Source organism: Seriola lalandi, unplaced genomic scaffold (genome assembly GCF_002814215.2).
Source record: "Seriola lalandi dorsalis isolate HSWRI2012SDOR001 ecotype SW California unplaced genomic scaffold, Sedor1 jcf7180002054476, whole genome shotgun sequence".
NCBI classification, from domain to species: Eukaryota; Metazoa; Chordata; class Actinopteri; order Carangiformes; family Carangidae; genus Seriola; species Seriola lalandi.
In genome coordinates this window covers 2,143,482-2,162,527 of record NW_019525029.1, presented here as the reverse complement: position 1 = coordinate 2,162,527, position 19,046 = coordinate 2,143,482, and the positions used below count along the sequence as shown (strand labels likewise).

Here is a 19,046-nt window from a genome sequence, read left to right as displayed (position 1 = left end):
GGAGTAAAAAGTACAATATTTCCCTCAAAGTTTTACTAAGTTTTTCAGTAATTTTGCTTAGTTGCGTTGCTCCACTGTTATTCTAACATAAATTCTGGAAATAAGTTGTATGGTCATCAATCATTCAGGGAAGATATGTCACACATAAAATATAATGAATCAATTTTTGATTGAAAAAAATGTATGGTGACATTCAGCTGACCTTATATAGGATTTATAGTATGCAACAGAGTTTGATATTCCCATACACATATTCTTCTGTATTTCTGTGAGAATACGGTATAATATCGTAGCCTGAAGGGAATATCCCTGCTTGGCGTACTTACCATAAATTCATAATGAGGGGAGTGAAGCAGACAATGAGTGCATTCATGCATCCACCACCGCTCAGCCCCTGGCTCTCCCAGCTGTGGGTAAAGAAACTCTTTAGGTGGTAGTCCTTAAAAAACTTTGAGTGGCCACTGCTTAGAGTTTTTCTCAAAAGCTTTCTCATTCATGTCCTAGACTTCTGATGACATTAAATGCTTTAATCTTCAGACATTCAAACGATTTGTTTGTGCTGTATGTTGGAGAAAAGTATGTTTGTGTGCTCTCACAGCACTCCACTAGATGGAACTGTTACACAGTTTTACAAACAATTGTGGTGTCTTTCACAATATAATTTATGTGATGACTGCCCCCCAAAAAAACATTTAACAGCTGACAATCAAATTCATTATCAGGTTCAATTGAGTTCAAATGAAAACATCCTTATCATACATTTGGGGCAAATCAACAAAAGCTATAGTTTTAAAGTTTACACACTGAAAATGTAGTTTAACCGGCCTTACCAGTGTATTTTCCCTCATTTGATTTTCTGAATATATTGTTGGAATAAATAAATATCAGCAACAAAAGTAAATGCCAACTAAAATATGTAAAAAAAAAAAAAAAAAAATCCTAATCACTGCGGTCAACTTAAACAATACGAAAACAAATAAAGACTGACTGAGCAAGTGTAACAATGTCTCAAATGTTCCAGATCACGTTATTACATGTCAAGGGGCATAGAAAGGACATATGAACGATTTCATTCAAGCTGAAATGACCTTTTATCATTCTTTGTGTCAACTATATATAGCCCTCTTATTTGTGCACATAGATACAGTATACAGGCCATTTGTGCAGCTCATTTTACTGCAGTCTATGTGATTATCCAGACATGTTAATAGATAGGAGGGAGGTTTCGTTATAGAAGACATTTCTCATTGATTGCTGGAAGTTTATTAGAATATACACCACGATATTGGAGTGACCAGATTTGGACTCATTGCAGCGGCAGCCAATTCACTACTGTGTCAAAACACACAGACACAGCAAGTATAAACCAGGAATTGTGGTGATTTTTTTTTGTCAAAATAAAAGCATAGCCTATGTATTTCCAGTGTTTATTGTGGGCCTATTACAAAGAATACCCTCAAAGTTATCCGCAGAGATATGAAATTGTATTTGAGTTTTAAGACGTGGAGAGAAAGCATTGCAGAAAATAGTCATTTTTATGATGATATTTTATAAAGTTAATTGTGAAACTTTACCCCCGGAAATCGTGTATTTTATTCTGGCGGGATTGACAGCCGCACAGAGTCGATGTTTCTCACCAGTGAGTGATCGGAGGTTCAAGCGGACACATTCCTCTGCAGTTCACTACTGAAGCCACATTTCTGATGATGGATTGTTCAGAGGAGGTTCAGTCTGTGTCTCAGGAGCCCAGCGCTCAAATGGAACTAAAAAAGGGAATGTCGATTTTCATTGACGTAAGTAAAACATTTTTTAATCCTTACTCACAGAATAAGATTGATTTAATATTCACTGCTAACGCCTACACTGAAGTATCCGCGCTCCTTTTGATTCTTGATTAAGTGCAGAAACTTAAGTTTTATGAAGGACTCTGTTGTCATTTAATTCAATTACCTAACTAATAATAGCCTATACTAGCAGAAAAATGTAAAAATATTATTTGAAAAAAAACATGTTTAATTCCTTTTATAGAAAAGAGATGCATTTTTAATTTTCAAATCCAAGTGTCAGTGATTTTAGTTATTTGTTGGAGGTTTTGAATCACCTGATTTAATATGGATCCTCTAATGTCTCTAATATATGCAGAGTACAGAGGGTTCCTTGTTTTGTGTAATGAATTAATTTGACAAACCTGACCTTCTTGGTGTAGAGAACTGAAAGGCTGGCCATCCGTTTATATGTCAATGTTCAAAACCAAATGTCAAGTTATTGAAATGCTGGAAGTCCACTTGTTTTCATAAAAGTCAGGGTGTTATTCTTGTTGACCGTAATAAGCCAAATCTAGTTCAGTTATGCAAAACATTATATTGCCATTTAAATCTAAAAAGTTACAATCTTTTAGTTCTTGGAATAAGCCTACTATAAGACTAAGATTCCCAAAACTTGCATATCTCATTGAGATGGTGAGGATTTACTGTAGTCTAATTAAAATCTTATGATATATAGTGTATAATATATATAAGTGCTTCTCTCTCATGAGCTTTTTCTCCCCTGTTTCATGCCATTGCTTATATCAGCCACTTAATTATATTTCCCTCATACCTGCCCTCTGTCTCAACCATAATTCTGTGGGCTGCCTTCAGTGTTTGAAAGAGGCAGGAGAGGATGCACACAGGGGAGCAGAGACTTATTGAAGGCGGGAAGTCTTCCAACACATCAGATGTCTCACTGATGTTGAACAGAGGCTTTATCCTCTGGCACTGACTGACAGGGAATGAAACCACTGCTTGTCGTCTTCAGAGGCGAGCTGGTCTACAGAGTGTTGCTTCTGTTATTTCTTGACATCTCCTGTACAGGTTTCAGCCTCAGTCTGCTGCGTGTCATTAAAACACACATACTGGCTCCAAACACACATTACCTCCTGGAACAGGTTGCATGTGTTGTTTCTCCGTGTGTGTTTTTCTTTATCATTTTCATGCTGTTGTGGTGCCAGAATTCCACTTCTTAACAGATCTAATAGAGGAAAAAAAATCCATTCCCATTCTTGGTTAAATTAATTAATTAGGGGACTTGTTGGTAAGAGATTAATTAGGATGAGTTGATATGATGAAACCCAGTCTTAGGTCTTTACAGGGTTCAAAACAGTGATGGAGTTATAAGTGTGACCTGCTATCTGAATCACAAATGTCATACCTACATTGGTTAAAAGGAGTGGGAAGTGGGAAGCAGCCCTGTAGATGAGAGAAGATAATAGCTGTTAATCAATTATTATTTTCATTATCGATTAATCCACAGATTATTTTCTTGGGTAATGGATTCATTAGTTAGTCTATAAAATAAATTTAAGAAATCACAGAAACTGTGAAAAATACTAATGACTGATTACGGATGGAAGATGAGTAACAGGTAGAACTGAGACAGGCAGAGAGAGAGAGCAGGTTTCTATGAGTTTTGGACTCAAAAGGAGCAACAAAGACTGATTAGGATGAAAATTTGAAAGAACATAGGACCGACTGCCGAGAACTAGAAGAAGGTGGGTATGTATCACAGAGCTCGAGCAATATAAAAGATTATACAGTCAGATTTAGCCTGTAGTGATGATGTGTAAATACACTCAGAGCCTGGTCAGATTCTACTTCACAAGTGCAAACATGACAAGAAAAGAAAGTGGGCGATGCTATTTTGAGGTTGGTGGTTCGAGCCTTTTAAAGCTGATGTGGTCATTGCCACTCTGCCTTTCATCTCCTTTGGACTGTGGGACAGCTCTATCAATAATTTAATGACACACTGCTTTTGAGAGTGTGATCGATGACCCCCCCCCCCCACACACACACACACACTTTACTTTAACTTTGATGATGTGAAACCTCTGTTGACACCCCTCTTTTTCCCCCTCTGGTTGCAGATTTTGCGGAGAGCTGATAAAAACGGTAAATATTGCACCATCCATTTCCTTTCAGCCTCACACAAACACACTCATCTGTCTTTGCCAATATTTCAGCCTCCTCTTTCTTGTATGTGAAAAAAGATGTACTGTACTTTCTCAATGAAATTCTGATCATGACTCTCTGCTGATACTCTTTCAGTTTCCATGGAAACAGGAAACTGACCATGCCCACTGAGGTTCGGTATCAGAGCATTAGTGAGGAAAAACGTCAAAACCAGTTGTACTAGTTGGACACATTTATCATAACGGTTCACACTTAATAGCTGGAGGGTCTGGGCGAATTCTGCTGTTGTTTCACTTCCACTGTCTTGTGCATTGTAAACATACAAAAATACATAGTTTATTTTGTTGTGAGCAAAGGACAGCACGGGTCTGAACCCAGGTGTCTGCCCATTCATCCTGTTTCCCTCAACCTAAATCCTCTCTGGTAGAAATGCTGGGAATCTAGAAAGAAGTGAAATAACTCTGTGGATCTCTCGTTTTTTTGGCACGCAGGCCTTGCTTTATACAGTCAAGTCAGACTAATAGACTGCTCTGCTTTTCTTGCATTCAAAAACTGAAATAAAACTTCCTTTGAATTCTAGTAATAACATTTTTAATCAAATCACATGTATCACTTTTTGTTCAAAAAGCACTTTCCTTCATTTTTGAGATTGTGATTGCTTTTTCTTTTCTGGAGGAAGGAGACAAGATTCTCAATCACTCAAAGGAATAGTTTTTGGGAGCTTTAGGGAAATATGCTTATTTTGCACACAATCACAGTAGTTATGCACATAAAACAGAAGAAATAAAGACTTGAAGTATAAAAAAAGGTGCTTTGGATTGAATTGACTTTATAGAGTGAGCGCAACACAAGCTGTTACATGGCTTGTGTTGGCAGCTGGATTGGTTAAAGCAGGAGTGTATCTGTTCGACCAGATGTGCATGACACAGACAATCATCTCATCTAACTCTCTGCAAGAAAGCTAATAAGCGTGTTTCCTAAAACAACAAACCAGTCCCTTAACTTTCTGTTCTAAAAGTACTGTTGCCTGTTTTATATATACATTTATACATGTACATGTATGTATACATTATTTAAATGTACTTCATTAGCAACCCTGAAATGCAAATACAAGTGTAATATGCACTTAAATGCTACAGTAAGAGATGTTATCTGAAGCCCCACAGTAATGTGTCTAATCTCTCAAATGGACTATTTTCTTCGGTGGGAGAAAGAAACAAGATGCCTCTATGGATAACCTCTTTTCATACAATAACAGTGTTGATGCGCTCTCTGCTTATATGCTCAAGCTACTTTTTTTCCAGAAAAATTAAGTATCGTCTGATGAAGGTTTATAAACTAGAATCCTAAATCTGGACCGGTCTATCATTTCCACTGCATCCACTGTACTGCTGCGATTGCAGGCTATAAATCACATAGCCTAGTTACCCTACAGACTGGAGCTCATGTAACCTTGCTGACACACACTATCACAGTAGAAGTGAAATATGAATATTTTCATTGTTGGTTTCACATGGTCACACCAGAAAGATTTGACTGTTTTTAGATAAGGAACTGGAATTAGGTTTTATCTGACGTGTTAACAGACGAACTGACACTACACATCTTGTAGCATACATTTTAAACATACTGAATATAGATGATCCGAAATAGCTGCTCAGAATTCATTATTCACATGGCATGACATGCTTCATTATTCATTAAATGCCCGTCCCACGCAGTGAGGGATTTGAGGTCTTGTCATGCAGCAAGATAAGAAATCATCCCATTTGTTTGTTTTTACTGTTGTGCAAACAGCAGCATTTACATACAAGTCTGTTCCAAGATTATTTCTGAGCTCATCGACTGTGAGTCACCGTGTGCTTGTTTTACGCGCTTGTGTGTATATGCGTGTTTGCATTCGTACATCCTTCAAAAGGGGCTGTTGCTCACATCATCTGTAGTGGCATGACAGTCGTACTGAACCTCAACTCCACAGCAGGTCAGCAGGGAAAATTTAAAGATCAGGCACCTCATGTCACACAAAGAGTAAGACACTAGTGGAGCCACAATTGTGTAAAAAACATTTTGTGTGTGGATGATTTCCTTTATTCCATCTTTTGCTGATTCCGCCCCATGTTTTTTACATCAATTTCCCAGTGGAACGGCAACGAATGAAGTCTCTGCTATTGACCAACTTCACATCCTTTCACCTCCATTTTCCATCACACCTACTACAGACACAAAACCGAACTGCTTATTTGATCTCGATTTGTCTGTGATTTATGTGAGGAATGTTTTTAGAAAATGGTCACCTCGCCTCACAGGACGCCGCAGTCCTGACTGAGCTGTCCTGACACCTTGCTGACAAGTCGCATTTGTGTTTCTGCCCCCAGACGATGGGAAGCTTTCCTTTGATGAATTCAAAGCCTACTTCTCCGATGGAGTCTTGACAGCGGAGGAGCTGAAGGAGCTCTTCCACACAATTGATACCCATAACACAGAGTGAGTCAGTTAAATGCTTTATCTTATAATTATTTTTATTCCACTGAGGACAGAACTGAGATATGCGTGATGGATGAGAGGTGGATGTCAGTGAGATGGTTCATACTACATGCTGTTTGGACAAAATGAAACTGCAGTGGCTACTTTAGCCTGTAAAGTCTCTTGGCTGTGAAAAGGCAGTGGACTGACATGTTCAGGAAGCAGGGGAATTTTTGACAGGGGGTTTATTTGAAGATATCATTCACAAAATCACAGCAGGTGATTCCCATTCAGACGATACATCTAGTTAATATGTGCTTCAATGTCTGGACACACTCTGCCAGCCTTGATGTTTTATAAGAAATTCTGTTGGATTTGTTTCGCATTGTATTATACAGTGTACAGAATATAATATGTAGCATCGAAAAAGAAAGTGGCTCTCGTCATATGAAATATTTAGAGGGATTGGGCCACATTCTGATGAGAATTTTCTATTTATTCATAAGTTCAGTATTGTTCAAGTGATGACAAGCAGACCAAGATGTGAAGAGAAGCACTCCGGGCAGCGTGGTTGCGTGTTGTGTCTCTGCAGGACACAGGAGGCTTATGTCAAACAAATCTCTCCATTCGCCTGTCAGCCTGTCTGATATTTTTATATCTTATACATAAGTATTTAAGATAGGCTTGCACATATATTGCAGCAATGCAATACAATATTATTGTTAAACTATTTTCATTTTATTTTAGAAGCTCCCAACCATCTTCCATCCTCTGGCCTCTGCTCTCAACACTGTGTCGAACACATCATTAGACTTTCTACCCTTATGTGTCTAGTATAGTATATATATATGTATAGTCCCATACATCCAGAATTACCCTAACAACCATCCTAAACACCATAGATACCACTTAGCAACACTCTAGCAATCAGTCAGAACAACTTAATAACCACAAGAACCACTCACAGACCACCAGTGATGCACACCACTGCAAGATGTATACCATAGATAATATACAAGGATATGAACACAGGCATGTATGTTTTGGATTTTATTTACATTTTGTTTTTACTGTAAAGCACATTGTAACTTTTGTTTTGTTTTTTTGAGGGTGCCATACAATAATAATTATTTTTATTAGTCCTACATAGCAACTATAATACTTACTTGATAACCATTTTATTAATTATATAATACACAACTTTAATTTCCATGTCCCTATTCAATTATATTCTCCTGATCCAAAGGCTCAAAATGGAGATCTAAATGCACACCATCACTGCTTTGCATTTGATGTGATTTGAATCCAAGATCTCATTAAATCATTTAAATGAATGTGAATATTGATTGTGCCTGTTGTGCAGCCTTGTTCTGTAGGCAGCACGTAAGACTCTCCCCCTCAGCAGCTGAATCCTGCTCACAGCCACATGATGGAGGCAGGGAGATCACTGTCAGGAGAGCAAACAACACGAGGTGATACAGAAGTGACTGAAAGTAAATTAATACTCTGTCATCGTGGAAAGACCAGTTATTATCCACTTATATTGCAGGTAAATAGTAGTGTAGGTTATCGTCACCCTCGTGGAAGATGGAAGGTGTATTCTAGCAAAGTCAAACCGGGGGAGAGGGGGGTGAGTCCCTGAAGCTGTTGTCACTGTCCAACAACTTGAATGTCAGAGGAGGACTAAAAGTCTGCAGCCAAACACCTTAACGTCATTGTACCGCTGGGACACATATAAATGATATCATTAATGTTGGAGGTATCCTTGTCATGTCACACTCAAGCTGAAAATCTTCGCCGTCCTTGAACCTGTTGACTCCGCTCAACAGGTCAGCTTTGGGTGAATTTCCCATTTGGGCCAGACTACGTTGGGCATTTTGGTGAACTCACAATAATAAGATGAGGGTCTTGGACCATGAATGCAGTGGCCATGAAAAGCAAAGATGCCAGATTGTGCAGAATGATATTACCTGTAGCGCAGTAGCACACAGGCTGGATATTTGGATGCTGGGTGGGTCTGTTGTCCTTTTTAGGGTTCACCCTTTAACAATTCGTGGCTCACTGTTGTGTCAGTCATTACCAAGACCTTTTTCAAGTTTCACCATCTTAATTCTATTTTAACAGTCCAGAGCACACGGTCTGAAGCGCATGCCACAAGTTGCTGGTCCATCATGCAGTCGGTTTCCGCTGCATCAGGATAGCAATGCGCCGACGATATACTACCTCCACCACGGCTTTTATCCATTATAAAATCTGTTATCCTCATTATTAGTAATAATTAAATAATAAAAATTGCGGATGGAGGATTTGTCGTTGCAGTTACACGCAAGGACTCAAATGTGCGGAATGAATGGAAAGATGCACTCGTTCATCATGTTTCTAATAGCCTTTACAGTACACTTGTATTCAGTGCTTCAACTTGTGTGTGGTCCATTAGTAAATAATGTACCTTGAAATGTCAAAACAGCCAAGTTTCCTACAAAACAAGTGAGAGCTTTTTTAGTCTGTTGCTCACTTTAGTGTCTAACCTCTGCTTTACCTCCTCTGTTCTTGTCTGTCCTCTGTGGCTCTAAGTGTTTTCTCCTGTTTGGACCAATTGATTGCTGCAGCACTTTCCCCCTTGTGAATGACAGTGTGAAATACAGTCAAAACCGGTGTCATTTCCCCCGGCCTCATTCACTGTTACACGGGTGTCTCCTTTGTGTCTCTTGAAGCTCTCTGTGCAGGATACAATGAATAATTGTCCATTTTGAAATGTTCCCTTCACCATTTTGTCCTCACCCTTTTCCTTTTTCTGTTTCTCTCTCTTTTTCAGACACACATACACACTCAGACCTCACTGAAACACACTCATGCTTTGACATTCGTCACAAACAGCCAAAATTCCCCAAGGGGTTTCTGTTGAAGAACTTTCTGCCGGGCCTCTGGCACACACCTCTGGGGTCAAAGATGAGACTGAATTATTCAGTTATTCGTCACGTATTTTACTCGCTCGCATTTGTCATCACACGCTGATTCATGAAATCACAGTCTGTCCAGGAAAAGTTTTGCAGAGATGAAAGATTATTCCGTCACCTCCTTTATCCTCGGTAACATCTGTTTTGGAGAAATTCTTTTTTTATCTTAATATCTCTCTCATTTTTTGTCTTTCAGTAATGTGGACACTGATGAACTCTGTGGTAAGTTGAATCTTAATCCAAATAAATGCAACTTAGAATTTAAGTAATAAGAAGCCTGAACGTTCTTCTTGCTTTACCTCACAGTCGGGAGCACCACAGACTCAAACGCAGTCTGACATTTTCCCAGCATAAGGAAAGAGCCATGTTAGACGTAGTCACATGCTCTATGACCATGTGTGTGACTGAGGTGTCACACCAGTGCTGCTTCAATAAAACACCTAAAGCCCCGTCCACGTGTTTAACTTACAAAATGTTTCCTTTTTTTTTTCTTTTTGTCTTCCTGCTGTGAAGAGTATTTCTCCCAGCATCTCTGTGAATATGAGAATGTTCTCGCTGCCTTAGAAGACTTGAACATGTCCATACTGAAGGCGATGGACAAAACAAAGAAGGTAAGATCTGAATGAGCAGAGAATCTGATGAGCTAGGATCATTATTAACACGTGCATGTCCTTGGTGGACACTGGAGAGCCGGTCACCACAGTAAAGACAGGGTTAACAGAGTGTGTATGATGTGTGTGTGTTTCCCATTTGACTGAGTTATGACTTTGAAAACAAGGGGTGTGATGTTTGTGTCACTTGGTTGACAGAAAAAAAAAAAACCCTGCTAAAAAAAATCCACTAAAATTACGATGCCTTGCGTTTCCTTTCAGGGTGCTCACATCACATTGACATCTCATGCCGTGCACATAATGATAATAATAAGAGATGTTTGATTTACTCACAGTTTGGCCTGAGCTTCATGCTGCAAATCTCTCCCAGCATGCTCCTGTGCTGCCCAGCTTGCTTCCTCAGATCTCCCATTAGTCAGATTTCCATTACAGAGCCATAAAGGACAAACCAGGACTCACTCAGAGCTACTAATGAACCCCCAGAACAAAACATGTTATGATTCTTTTTGGGCCTGTTGCCAACATAGACAAGGAATTAAATGGGTTGTGGGTGCATTACTAAACAAATACTCCTTTTGATCATTCTTTATAGCCTCTTGATCTTACTGTGGCGCATTGGCTAAAGCCGAGTACCTTTTACATTATCAGAGAGGAGAAGAAGACGGATGAGGGTGGCAAGGGAGGGCGAGGCAAACAGGCAGAGATGGAGGTAAATGTTCAGAGACGACAGAAGGGAGAGCTTATTTTTCTTTCTGCCACCCTCTCTGCAGTGTCTCATCTGACACATATGACACACGCTGTGAAGCTCAAATCGCCCCTCAGATCTGCGCCGAAACAGACATGTCACATTGAAAACAGAGTGTGGGAGTCGAGCCGCTCATTTGTCAGTGGTAGTTTTTTATTGGCACAAAAAAACAGGTTACATGTGTCGACATCCAACTTTAGCACCTAAAAATTGTGATGACAAACGTAAGTGGTAATGGCAGATAAAGTTTTTGGTTTAGTAAATGTTCGGACACTTAATATGTATGTATAAAATCACTTTATACCATTGAAATGGCTTTTTCACTCCGAGCAAAAGGCCTTCTTCTTGAAATAGATTTCTAACAAGGTTGGACCTGCAGGAGCACAAAGGAAATGAACCATACAGATACTTTTGCAATCCCCTCCGCAATCTCTCATAGACCTCAACATGCGCCGTGCTCCGATGAGGTGCGAAAATCAAATTGCACCTCAAATCATTTTCTGTTCTCCAAGAGAATAGTTGAGAGCAGGAAGTGAGACAGCAGGAGAGAAAGAGGAGAAACAGCGAATGCAGTGTGGACGTGTATTTTAAGGTCTTGCTGTGGACTTTTCAAAGCCGAAAAGTCAGCTTTCACAAAGTACACAGGAAAAACAGGACAAATGCATTTTTTTTCCATTAACACTCACAGACATGCAGTATGAAATGGAAATTTGAACTCAGATGAAAACAAATTATTCTGCACAAATTGAGCAGAACTGAGGAGTTATGGACCAAAGGAATAACTTTCAACTCAACTTTCATCGTGTGTGAAGCCACAAAATGAATCACGGCACAAGAAAAGAGAGAAGACATGTATGATACGCAGCATTTCTCTGTTATCGAGCATTGGCTGAGCAAGAAGGAGAACAGATGCTGCATTAGTCAGCTCAGTCGTCTCTGTTGAACTCTATATGTATTTGAGTGGGTGGTCTCTGGCTGTGGATGTGGGTGAGGGGGCTGGCTGCATGTGTGTGAGGTGTTTCTTTTTTTTTTCTTGCATTGGATGATTGTGTGTGTGTGTGTGTGTGTGTGTGTGTGTGTGTGTGCATGAGCTAATTTGTGTGCTGCATGTGGTTTTGTGTGCACGCGTCAAACATTCATGCACATGTGCGGGGGAGCTGGAACTAGATTGTGCCTCTGATTCAGAGCCTGAGATGTATACGTATCTGCTCGGCTACACTTGAAGTTTTTGCAAAGATATTGATGCCAAAGCTATTTACAGGTTTACCATACGCAACCTCCCTCTTCGGCTTTTATTACAAATCTTTCCTAGGAGGTCTAAGGGATTTCTCACCTGTAGCTAGGAAATTGAGTTGAATACTTACACTTCACAACATTTTTTTCATAATGCCAAAGATTTTAATGCAGGAAAAAAAGAAATACTTAATTACAGTCAACAGGTTCAGACTTAACATGGTGTTGGTTACTAAGTGGAGATTTACACATCATTAAACAGGCTGCGCTTTCACATCGTCATTTGATATATTTTTACTGTATGGTGAATTTGCCAAATCAGTAGTTTGAAATAAGCCTGTAATTTCTAAGAATTTAGGAAGAATTTTTCACAAACAATTAGTAATATATTTTTAAATAGCTGCAGCAACTCAGGTCCCAGTTCTGCCAAATCACTCAAAGATGGTCTGTTAGAAAGCATTTCTCGTGTCAACCAGGTTATTTTTGACATTGTTAGATGACGATTTGTAATCAGGATTGTTTTTTTTTTTTAATGAAGTGAAATCATTTGACACAGGCAGGGTGAGGTATGATTTTGCAGCAGCGTGGGGAGTATGCCGTTACAATCCGGACTAAAAGGCTTAAATAGCATGATTTGGGCAGCATTGTTGGGTCAGAGGCTATAAGTCAAAGAAATGTGGAAAACTACACGTCACCGTCTCCGACAAAGCTCTCATTTGACCTTTTGTACGACTGAAAATGAAAGATGAAGGGAAAGGCAAAAAGGAAAAGAATCAGGCAGCTGTTTTGGTGAGGTGGACACACAAACAAACACACATATAAACACACACACACACACACATACACAAAAGTACAGATCACGGGGGGGTAATCTATGTTCAGATGGTAGACAGGAGGCTGACCTTTACCAGTTTTGTCGTGACTCACTCTCACTCAGTGAATGTGCATGCATGTGCGAGTGTGTGTGCATGTGTGTGTGTTTGGTAATAGTCACAATGTCAGAGGATCAAACGAACCCTGTGACCAACAACGAGTCTGGGGGTTTTAAAACACGACACTGCTAAAACCGTGAGATTTTGTGTGTTTTGTTCTGATTGAAAACAGAGTTTAGGTTGTTATCTCTCACATTTTAGGACAAGCTGTTTAATCTTTGATCAGGTATGTTGGTGAGAGGACCGGTGGGAAAAGCCTGAGACTAATGACCTGCTCTGTATTCTGGAGAAGCTGCTGAGAGTTCAGCTCTCCCACTTGAAGAGTACAGCTCAACATACTATAATTAGTGTGTGTGTGTGTGTGTGTGTGTGTGTGTGTGTGTGTGTGTGTGTGTGTGTGTGTGTGTGCACTTTAACAGGCTGAAAAACACATACAGCTTTTAAAATCAAACCATCTTCATTGTACTCTTATGAAAGCAGTAATTACCCTACAAAAACACTGAAATATATTTAATTTATTTCTCTTTCTCTTTCTCTCTCTGTCTCACACACACACACACAGACACACACACACACACACACACACACAAACACACTCCTATTCATGTATTAGTCATTCTCTAATCTAACTTGTATTGACGTTTCCCTTCAATCCTCTCATTGTTAGTCGAGTGCGCAAACAGTTGTGGTGCTGAAAACTGTGGGAGCAGGTGCATTGTGCAAACAGCAAACTGTTGTGCCAATCATCGTTCACTCTCCTTTGATTAGATCCAAAACAACATCAGCCCTCCTGCTCTGGTCCAAGCAAGTGACGCCTCTGCAGAATGTCATTCAGTCTGATTTTTTTTTTTCCATTAGCTTTCTGAACAAAAACATAAATGTATCTTTCGCTAACAAAATGACAAATATTGCTTAGTGTGGAGGAAGTTATTTCTTAGATGCAATTTTGACGATGCAGGTGCAGATGATTGTTTCACATAAATGATGTTATTTTTCAAAAGACTTTTCAACATAATAAAAAATGTAAACACCTCCATCCACCACAAAATATGCAGACACCTGCTGCGCCAGTCAGAAACAAGATGCATGTATCTTTATTGTAAAAGTAACAGAAGAATTCTTTGCCTTCTCTCTGGTCTATGTCACATTTTAGCATCTTTTAGCTCATTGTTTTGGTTGTTTGGTTTGTCAGGTGCCCAGAAATCTGACGCCAAATGCATGATATGTTGCTCTGTGTCTGCTGGATGTGTAAATGAAGACAACTGTTTGCTATCTCGTTCTCCAGAACTTTATAAAGTGATAATTTTTCAGTGTTTACAGCTTGTTCCGTTCACCTGTAAGTGGCCAAAAATTACTGTTTTGATACCCCAAGTTCCAAACTCTGATTTCACATCATGATACATTTTGTTTGTCAAATAAAAGCTATAAAATTAGGATTATTCAGTGCAATTTAAATGCTACAACAGAATGAGAACAAGATGCATATTGTGAGGAAGTTAGACCAGTTCCCCAGGCATGCATCCCCAATCCATTAAGGACTTGAATGAATGAATGAATGAATGAATGAGTTGTCGAAAAAAAAATGGATGAATTGCCCAGATATCACCTCCCAGTTTTTACAGGTATTAAACTATTCAAAGTGACTCTTGGCTGGCATGTGAAACTTGTCACAACTCCCCTTGTTCTGCTCCATCGTTCTTAATTCCCCCTCCTCATCTTGATTGACAGGATTATCAGGAGTCCACCCACCTGGAGCAGTTTGTGACCCGCTTCCTGCTGAAGGAGACAACCAATCAGCTTCATTCACTTCAAAGCTCGCTCGAGTGCGCCATGGAAACCACAGCCGAGCAGACTCGCCAGGAGAAGTAAGAGCAAAGATCTCTCAGGTCCCTCTCTCTCTCTCTCTCTTTCTCTCTCTCTCTCTCTCATACACACACACATACACACACACACACACACACACACACACACACACACACAATTAGTCTTTAAAACACAGACAAAATGTATCGTACAATGGCACCCATAATTACAGTTCTCACAGCTAGTCTAATAATTTGGTCCAAATCACACACTCTAATTTACATTTCATATAAATGATGCTTCTATCCAAGGTACCATGCAAAAAAAACAGTTTCTTACCCTGTATTTGTTAAAACCACCCGCTCTTCCCTGTAATCCAGCAGACATCTATAATCCTTTATTTATTTTATCACTGTGCAGATCCTCTTCCTATGGGGCAAATGGAAGAAAGCAAATTAAAAAGGGATTGTTGTTAAGACTTGAGAGAAATGAAATATGGAGAGTAGCATAACACACCTGAATACAATGAAGATGGTTACATGTCAAAACAGAATCAAAACACTGGAAAACAAAACAAACCAGGTGGCAGTAAATACATGCTGTTATTTCAGTCTGTTAATCAGATGATGCCTTCTCCAACTTTGTCTTAATTTAACTAAGATATACTAAGATTAATGAATAAAGGTTTTGCATCACAGCTCGACAATTAGAATATGACCTTAATGTGGTCATGATGAAATTATTTGCATGTTTATATATGAACTGACTGATAATGAACACTGACCCGCTGGGTTTCTGTGTGTGAGCAGCACTGATGATTAAACCTGAGGCACAGTGTGGGTGTGTGTGTGTGTGTGTGTGTGTGTGTGTGTGTGTGTGTGTGTTTGTGTGTGTGTGTGGGTATGGGTGCATGATGCAGTATTCGATCAGTCTAGTACTGCATTCAGGATTCAGGCACGCCCCTGGTGTGCTCGGTTCATTAGTAATGATGACTCACCAGTTTATAAGTGCACAGGATTTCATATGCAGCTTGTGTGTGTGCGTGTTCATGTTCACAGTGTATTTAAAAAATAGGTGATGACGCACAATCTTTTTGCATCCCATCACCTGTCTGACTTCATTCTTGAGCTGCAGCTTCAACAGCTAACCAGTGATTTTTCCGACTTCTGACAACCCCAGAGGAATAAACTTTGCTCATGATCCTTTATCACCGTGTTGATCTGTTAAAAATAGTAAATGACAAACAGCAAATGCCGCTCTATTCACTTTCTGGCATCTGTAATGGAAAATATACTGTTAATGGGTGTCTAACTTCAAACAGTTCTTGCCCAATGAACAGTGTCTGAGATAGAGGTGTACAAACGAATCATTATCTAGGAATCTTCAAAGTGAAGTGACTATACTGATTTACCACTGTTAGCTCAGCTGTGATTCACACTACATTACTTTCTCATTAAAAGAATATTAAAACACTGTGAAAGCCACAGAGTCATATTTGATAACTCAGTCATAGATAATATAGATAATTAAGCTATTAACCTTATGTACAGTTCTTGTATGAGCTGGTTTTGTACTGAACTGGATGTAGAGTGGACTAACGACAGACTGAATGTACTGCTGAACTGAAGACTAAAGTCGGGCACGAACTCAGCAATTGTAAAACATGACTTTCATCCATAGTTGCATTTCTAGGTCACTGAAACACAAAAAAACATTGTTTTAATTCAGGTGCAGAGCTGAAATGGAGAGAAAAAATGTCTTTTATAAATTGAACCAACTTAGTATGGGGCGTACTCTCCAGCACTGTTCGACCATCCAATGAGCAGTGAGCTTTGTTTGAGGCATACTGAGCTGTTAACTTTCTGAAACAGACAATCTGACGAGCACATCTGCTCAGTGATCCTCACAGTGATTAGCCAGGTGTGCAGAGGTGGGAACGTGGGCAAGAATTTAACTTAGCTCTCTTTTTTCATTCCCTCTTTACTTCCATTAGTTTTCATGTGTACAATCGACCATCATAATGCATTTGCAAAACTGTGCACCTCTATCCCCGTTTTAAAGATCATCGTACCTCGCCTTTCTGTATGACAGCCCCAACTGGATGGAGCGTGGATAGTAAACACTTTTACCTCAGACGTGTTCAGACAATATGAGCTTTAGTATCCCTGACTCTGCCTTTGCTATGTTCGTCTACTTTATGTCCACAACTGACAAAATCATGACATACTATTTCAATATTTCTCACAAACTCCAGCAATAATAGTTGTTTTTGTTTGACATGTTTTTGCATGAGTCCAATTTAAAAGGATCCCTGTAGGATTCTTTGTGCTCTCTATCGTGTCCTTTTCTCACCATCACCGTGTTTACACTTATTCTCAGAGGCAGAAAATGATGGGCTTGGATAATCGATATTTGAGTCAAAGAGACCTTCACAAACTCTCCCTTTCTTCCCTTCCTCTTTTCACCTCCTCTAAATGTCTCTTTCTCTTTATTTCCCTCTCATGTTATTTCAAAGTGTTACTGCCCCTCGCTCCCAGAGCAGCTTCCTCTCCTCCGGCATCCAGCTCTGAATTGCCACACTTGCGAAAGTCCCTTGTGCACCTGAATGCAATCACTGTGTTCTTCCAAACATCTAGAGGATCTGGCTGTTTCTCTGGTGGCTTTAAATAGGTTTCTGTGGTCAGATATATATATGTGTGTGAGGAGGCTGCCTGTGGACAAATGGGAACTCATATTCATGGAGGCTGGGGAAATGGGAATTTTTTCTTGGGCTAGTGTCACTGCATTTAACAAATGCCATTCTACGCTTTACATACAAAGTATATAGACATGTGACTGTAGCTAGTGGATTATTTAGACTTAATTTCTCCCAGATGTGGAAATGGGGATTTAAATATCTCTTATGGAGTCATATGGTTCAACCAAACTCTTCTTAAAAAAGGAGATCATTTTGAATGAGCTAGTAGGGCTTTCAGTATTTTAGAGGAAGCATGGTCACAGTTTGCACAGATTGCAGTCACCTCACTATATATCTGATGTACCATATGGTTAAAGTTAAACAGCCAAGTGCTGGATATAAAATAGTAGTTTGAAGGAGTAGTTTTGGGGAATTTTGCTTCCCTGCTGAGCGTTAGATGGTGGTGATAGGATTTAGAGGTGCTGGTCGGTGAATGTTGTTACCTCTGGACATAGTGAATTTGCTTTTATCAAAAAGTGTAAACATGAACTATTAAACACCGTTTATATTACACATGTAAAGGGTAATGAACTGGAATTGTGCAAAAGATAGCTGTGTAAATTCTGAAAAATCTAGAAAGAGTTTGCTCCACGAAAAATAATAATCACAACACTCACGCACATATAAGTGTGTGCGAATTCACCTGCACAGACACACGCATCCCCGCAGTCACCCTGAGGTCTTATCAAAATGTGGGGCCGAACAACTTGACAGCAGTAAGACAAATCTTAGGTGATGTCTCCCTGTGGCTGCATGTACCTTGTCACTGGCATTAGCATCACCCTCAGACCAACACGACAAAGCCAAGACAAATTTAGGCTCACAAAATTTGTTCTCAGCTAAGACATACATTCATGAGACTGTGGGCTTCAGTCACTTGGCTGCCATCTTAAATTGTATAAGGGAGAAAAATGTGAGTGAGAAATATTGTCAAGTCCTGAAACATTTCAGTTGTATGTCTCAATCTCACAAATGCGAAAATCACAAGTGATCCCTCTTTCTTTTTTTTTTAAGTACACACAGATGGCACTTTAATTACAAAGTCACATTTTCTGTTTATCATTGAGAGTCAGCAGATAGTTGAGACCAAATTGTATTGTATATTATTTTTCATTCTGGGGCCCATCTGTTATATGTTGTGTGCAGTGCACCAGATAAACTGCAGAACAAAAGGTCATTTAATGTGAGTTTGACAGAGTGCAGCGTGTGTTCACAGTCACAACCATTTTAGAAAATGTGCTAAAATATTGTGATGTCAGAATAATTATTGTCCTGTTGTGACTCCAGACAGGGCCCGCTGAAGCCAGAGGTGCTGTCCATCCAGTGGTCCGGTCGCCGCTCCAATCGGAGGCTTCAGAGGAACAGCAGCCTGTCTCCCAACAACCCACTCCTCAGTCTCGTCAATTCAGGTGAGTTTATAAGTTTATTCTGCTGTCTAATGCTGAGTTTGAATAATAAAACATCACTGGGTTCTGTTGCCTTATATTCTGTTTAGTTTCGTTCCAGTGTTCTACAGAGCTTCGTTATTGGGTTACATCGCCTTGCCGCCAGCAGCAAAAAAGCTGCTTGACCAGAGTCAGCGTGTCTCCACAGGCCAGAGAGCAGAGCACGGGGGGGG

The 19,046-nt window shown here is 39.7% G+C and overlaps 1 protein-coding gene across 1 annotated transcript in view; it reads left to right on the top strand.

Moving 5' to 3' along the window:
• Positions 1–1,654: 1,654 nt before the first annotated feature.
• Positions 1,655–19,046, top strand: part of necab1 (N-terminal EF-hand calcium binding protein 1) — a 26,380-nt gene continuing 8,988 nt past the window's right edge. Inside the window, exons 1-7 of the mRNA XM_023412113.2 lie at positions 1,655–1,793; positions 3,902–3,926; positions 6,323–6,431; positions 9,564–9,589; positions 9,881–9,978; positions 14,617–14,753; positions 18,716–18,837. Coding sequence (XP_023267881.1) covers positions 1,704–1,793; positions 3,902–3,926; positions 6,323–6,431; positions 9,564–9,589; positions 9,881–9,978; positions 14,617–14,753; positions 18,716–18,837 — 607 coding nt within the window. The 5' untranslated portion in view covers positions 1,655–1,703. The remainder of the gene's footprint in view (positions 1,794–3,901; positions 3,927–6,322; positions 6,432–9,563; positions 9,590–9,880; positions 9,979–14,616; positions 14,754–18,715; positions 18,838–19,046) is intronic.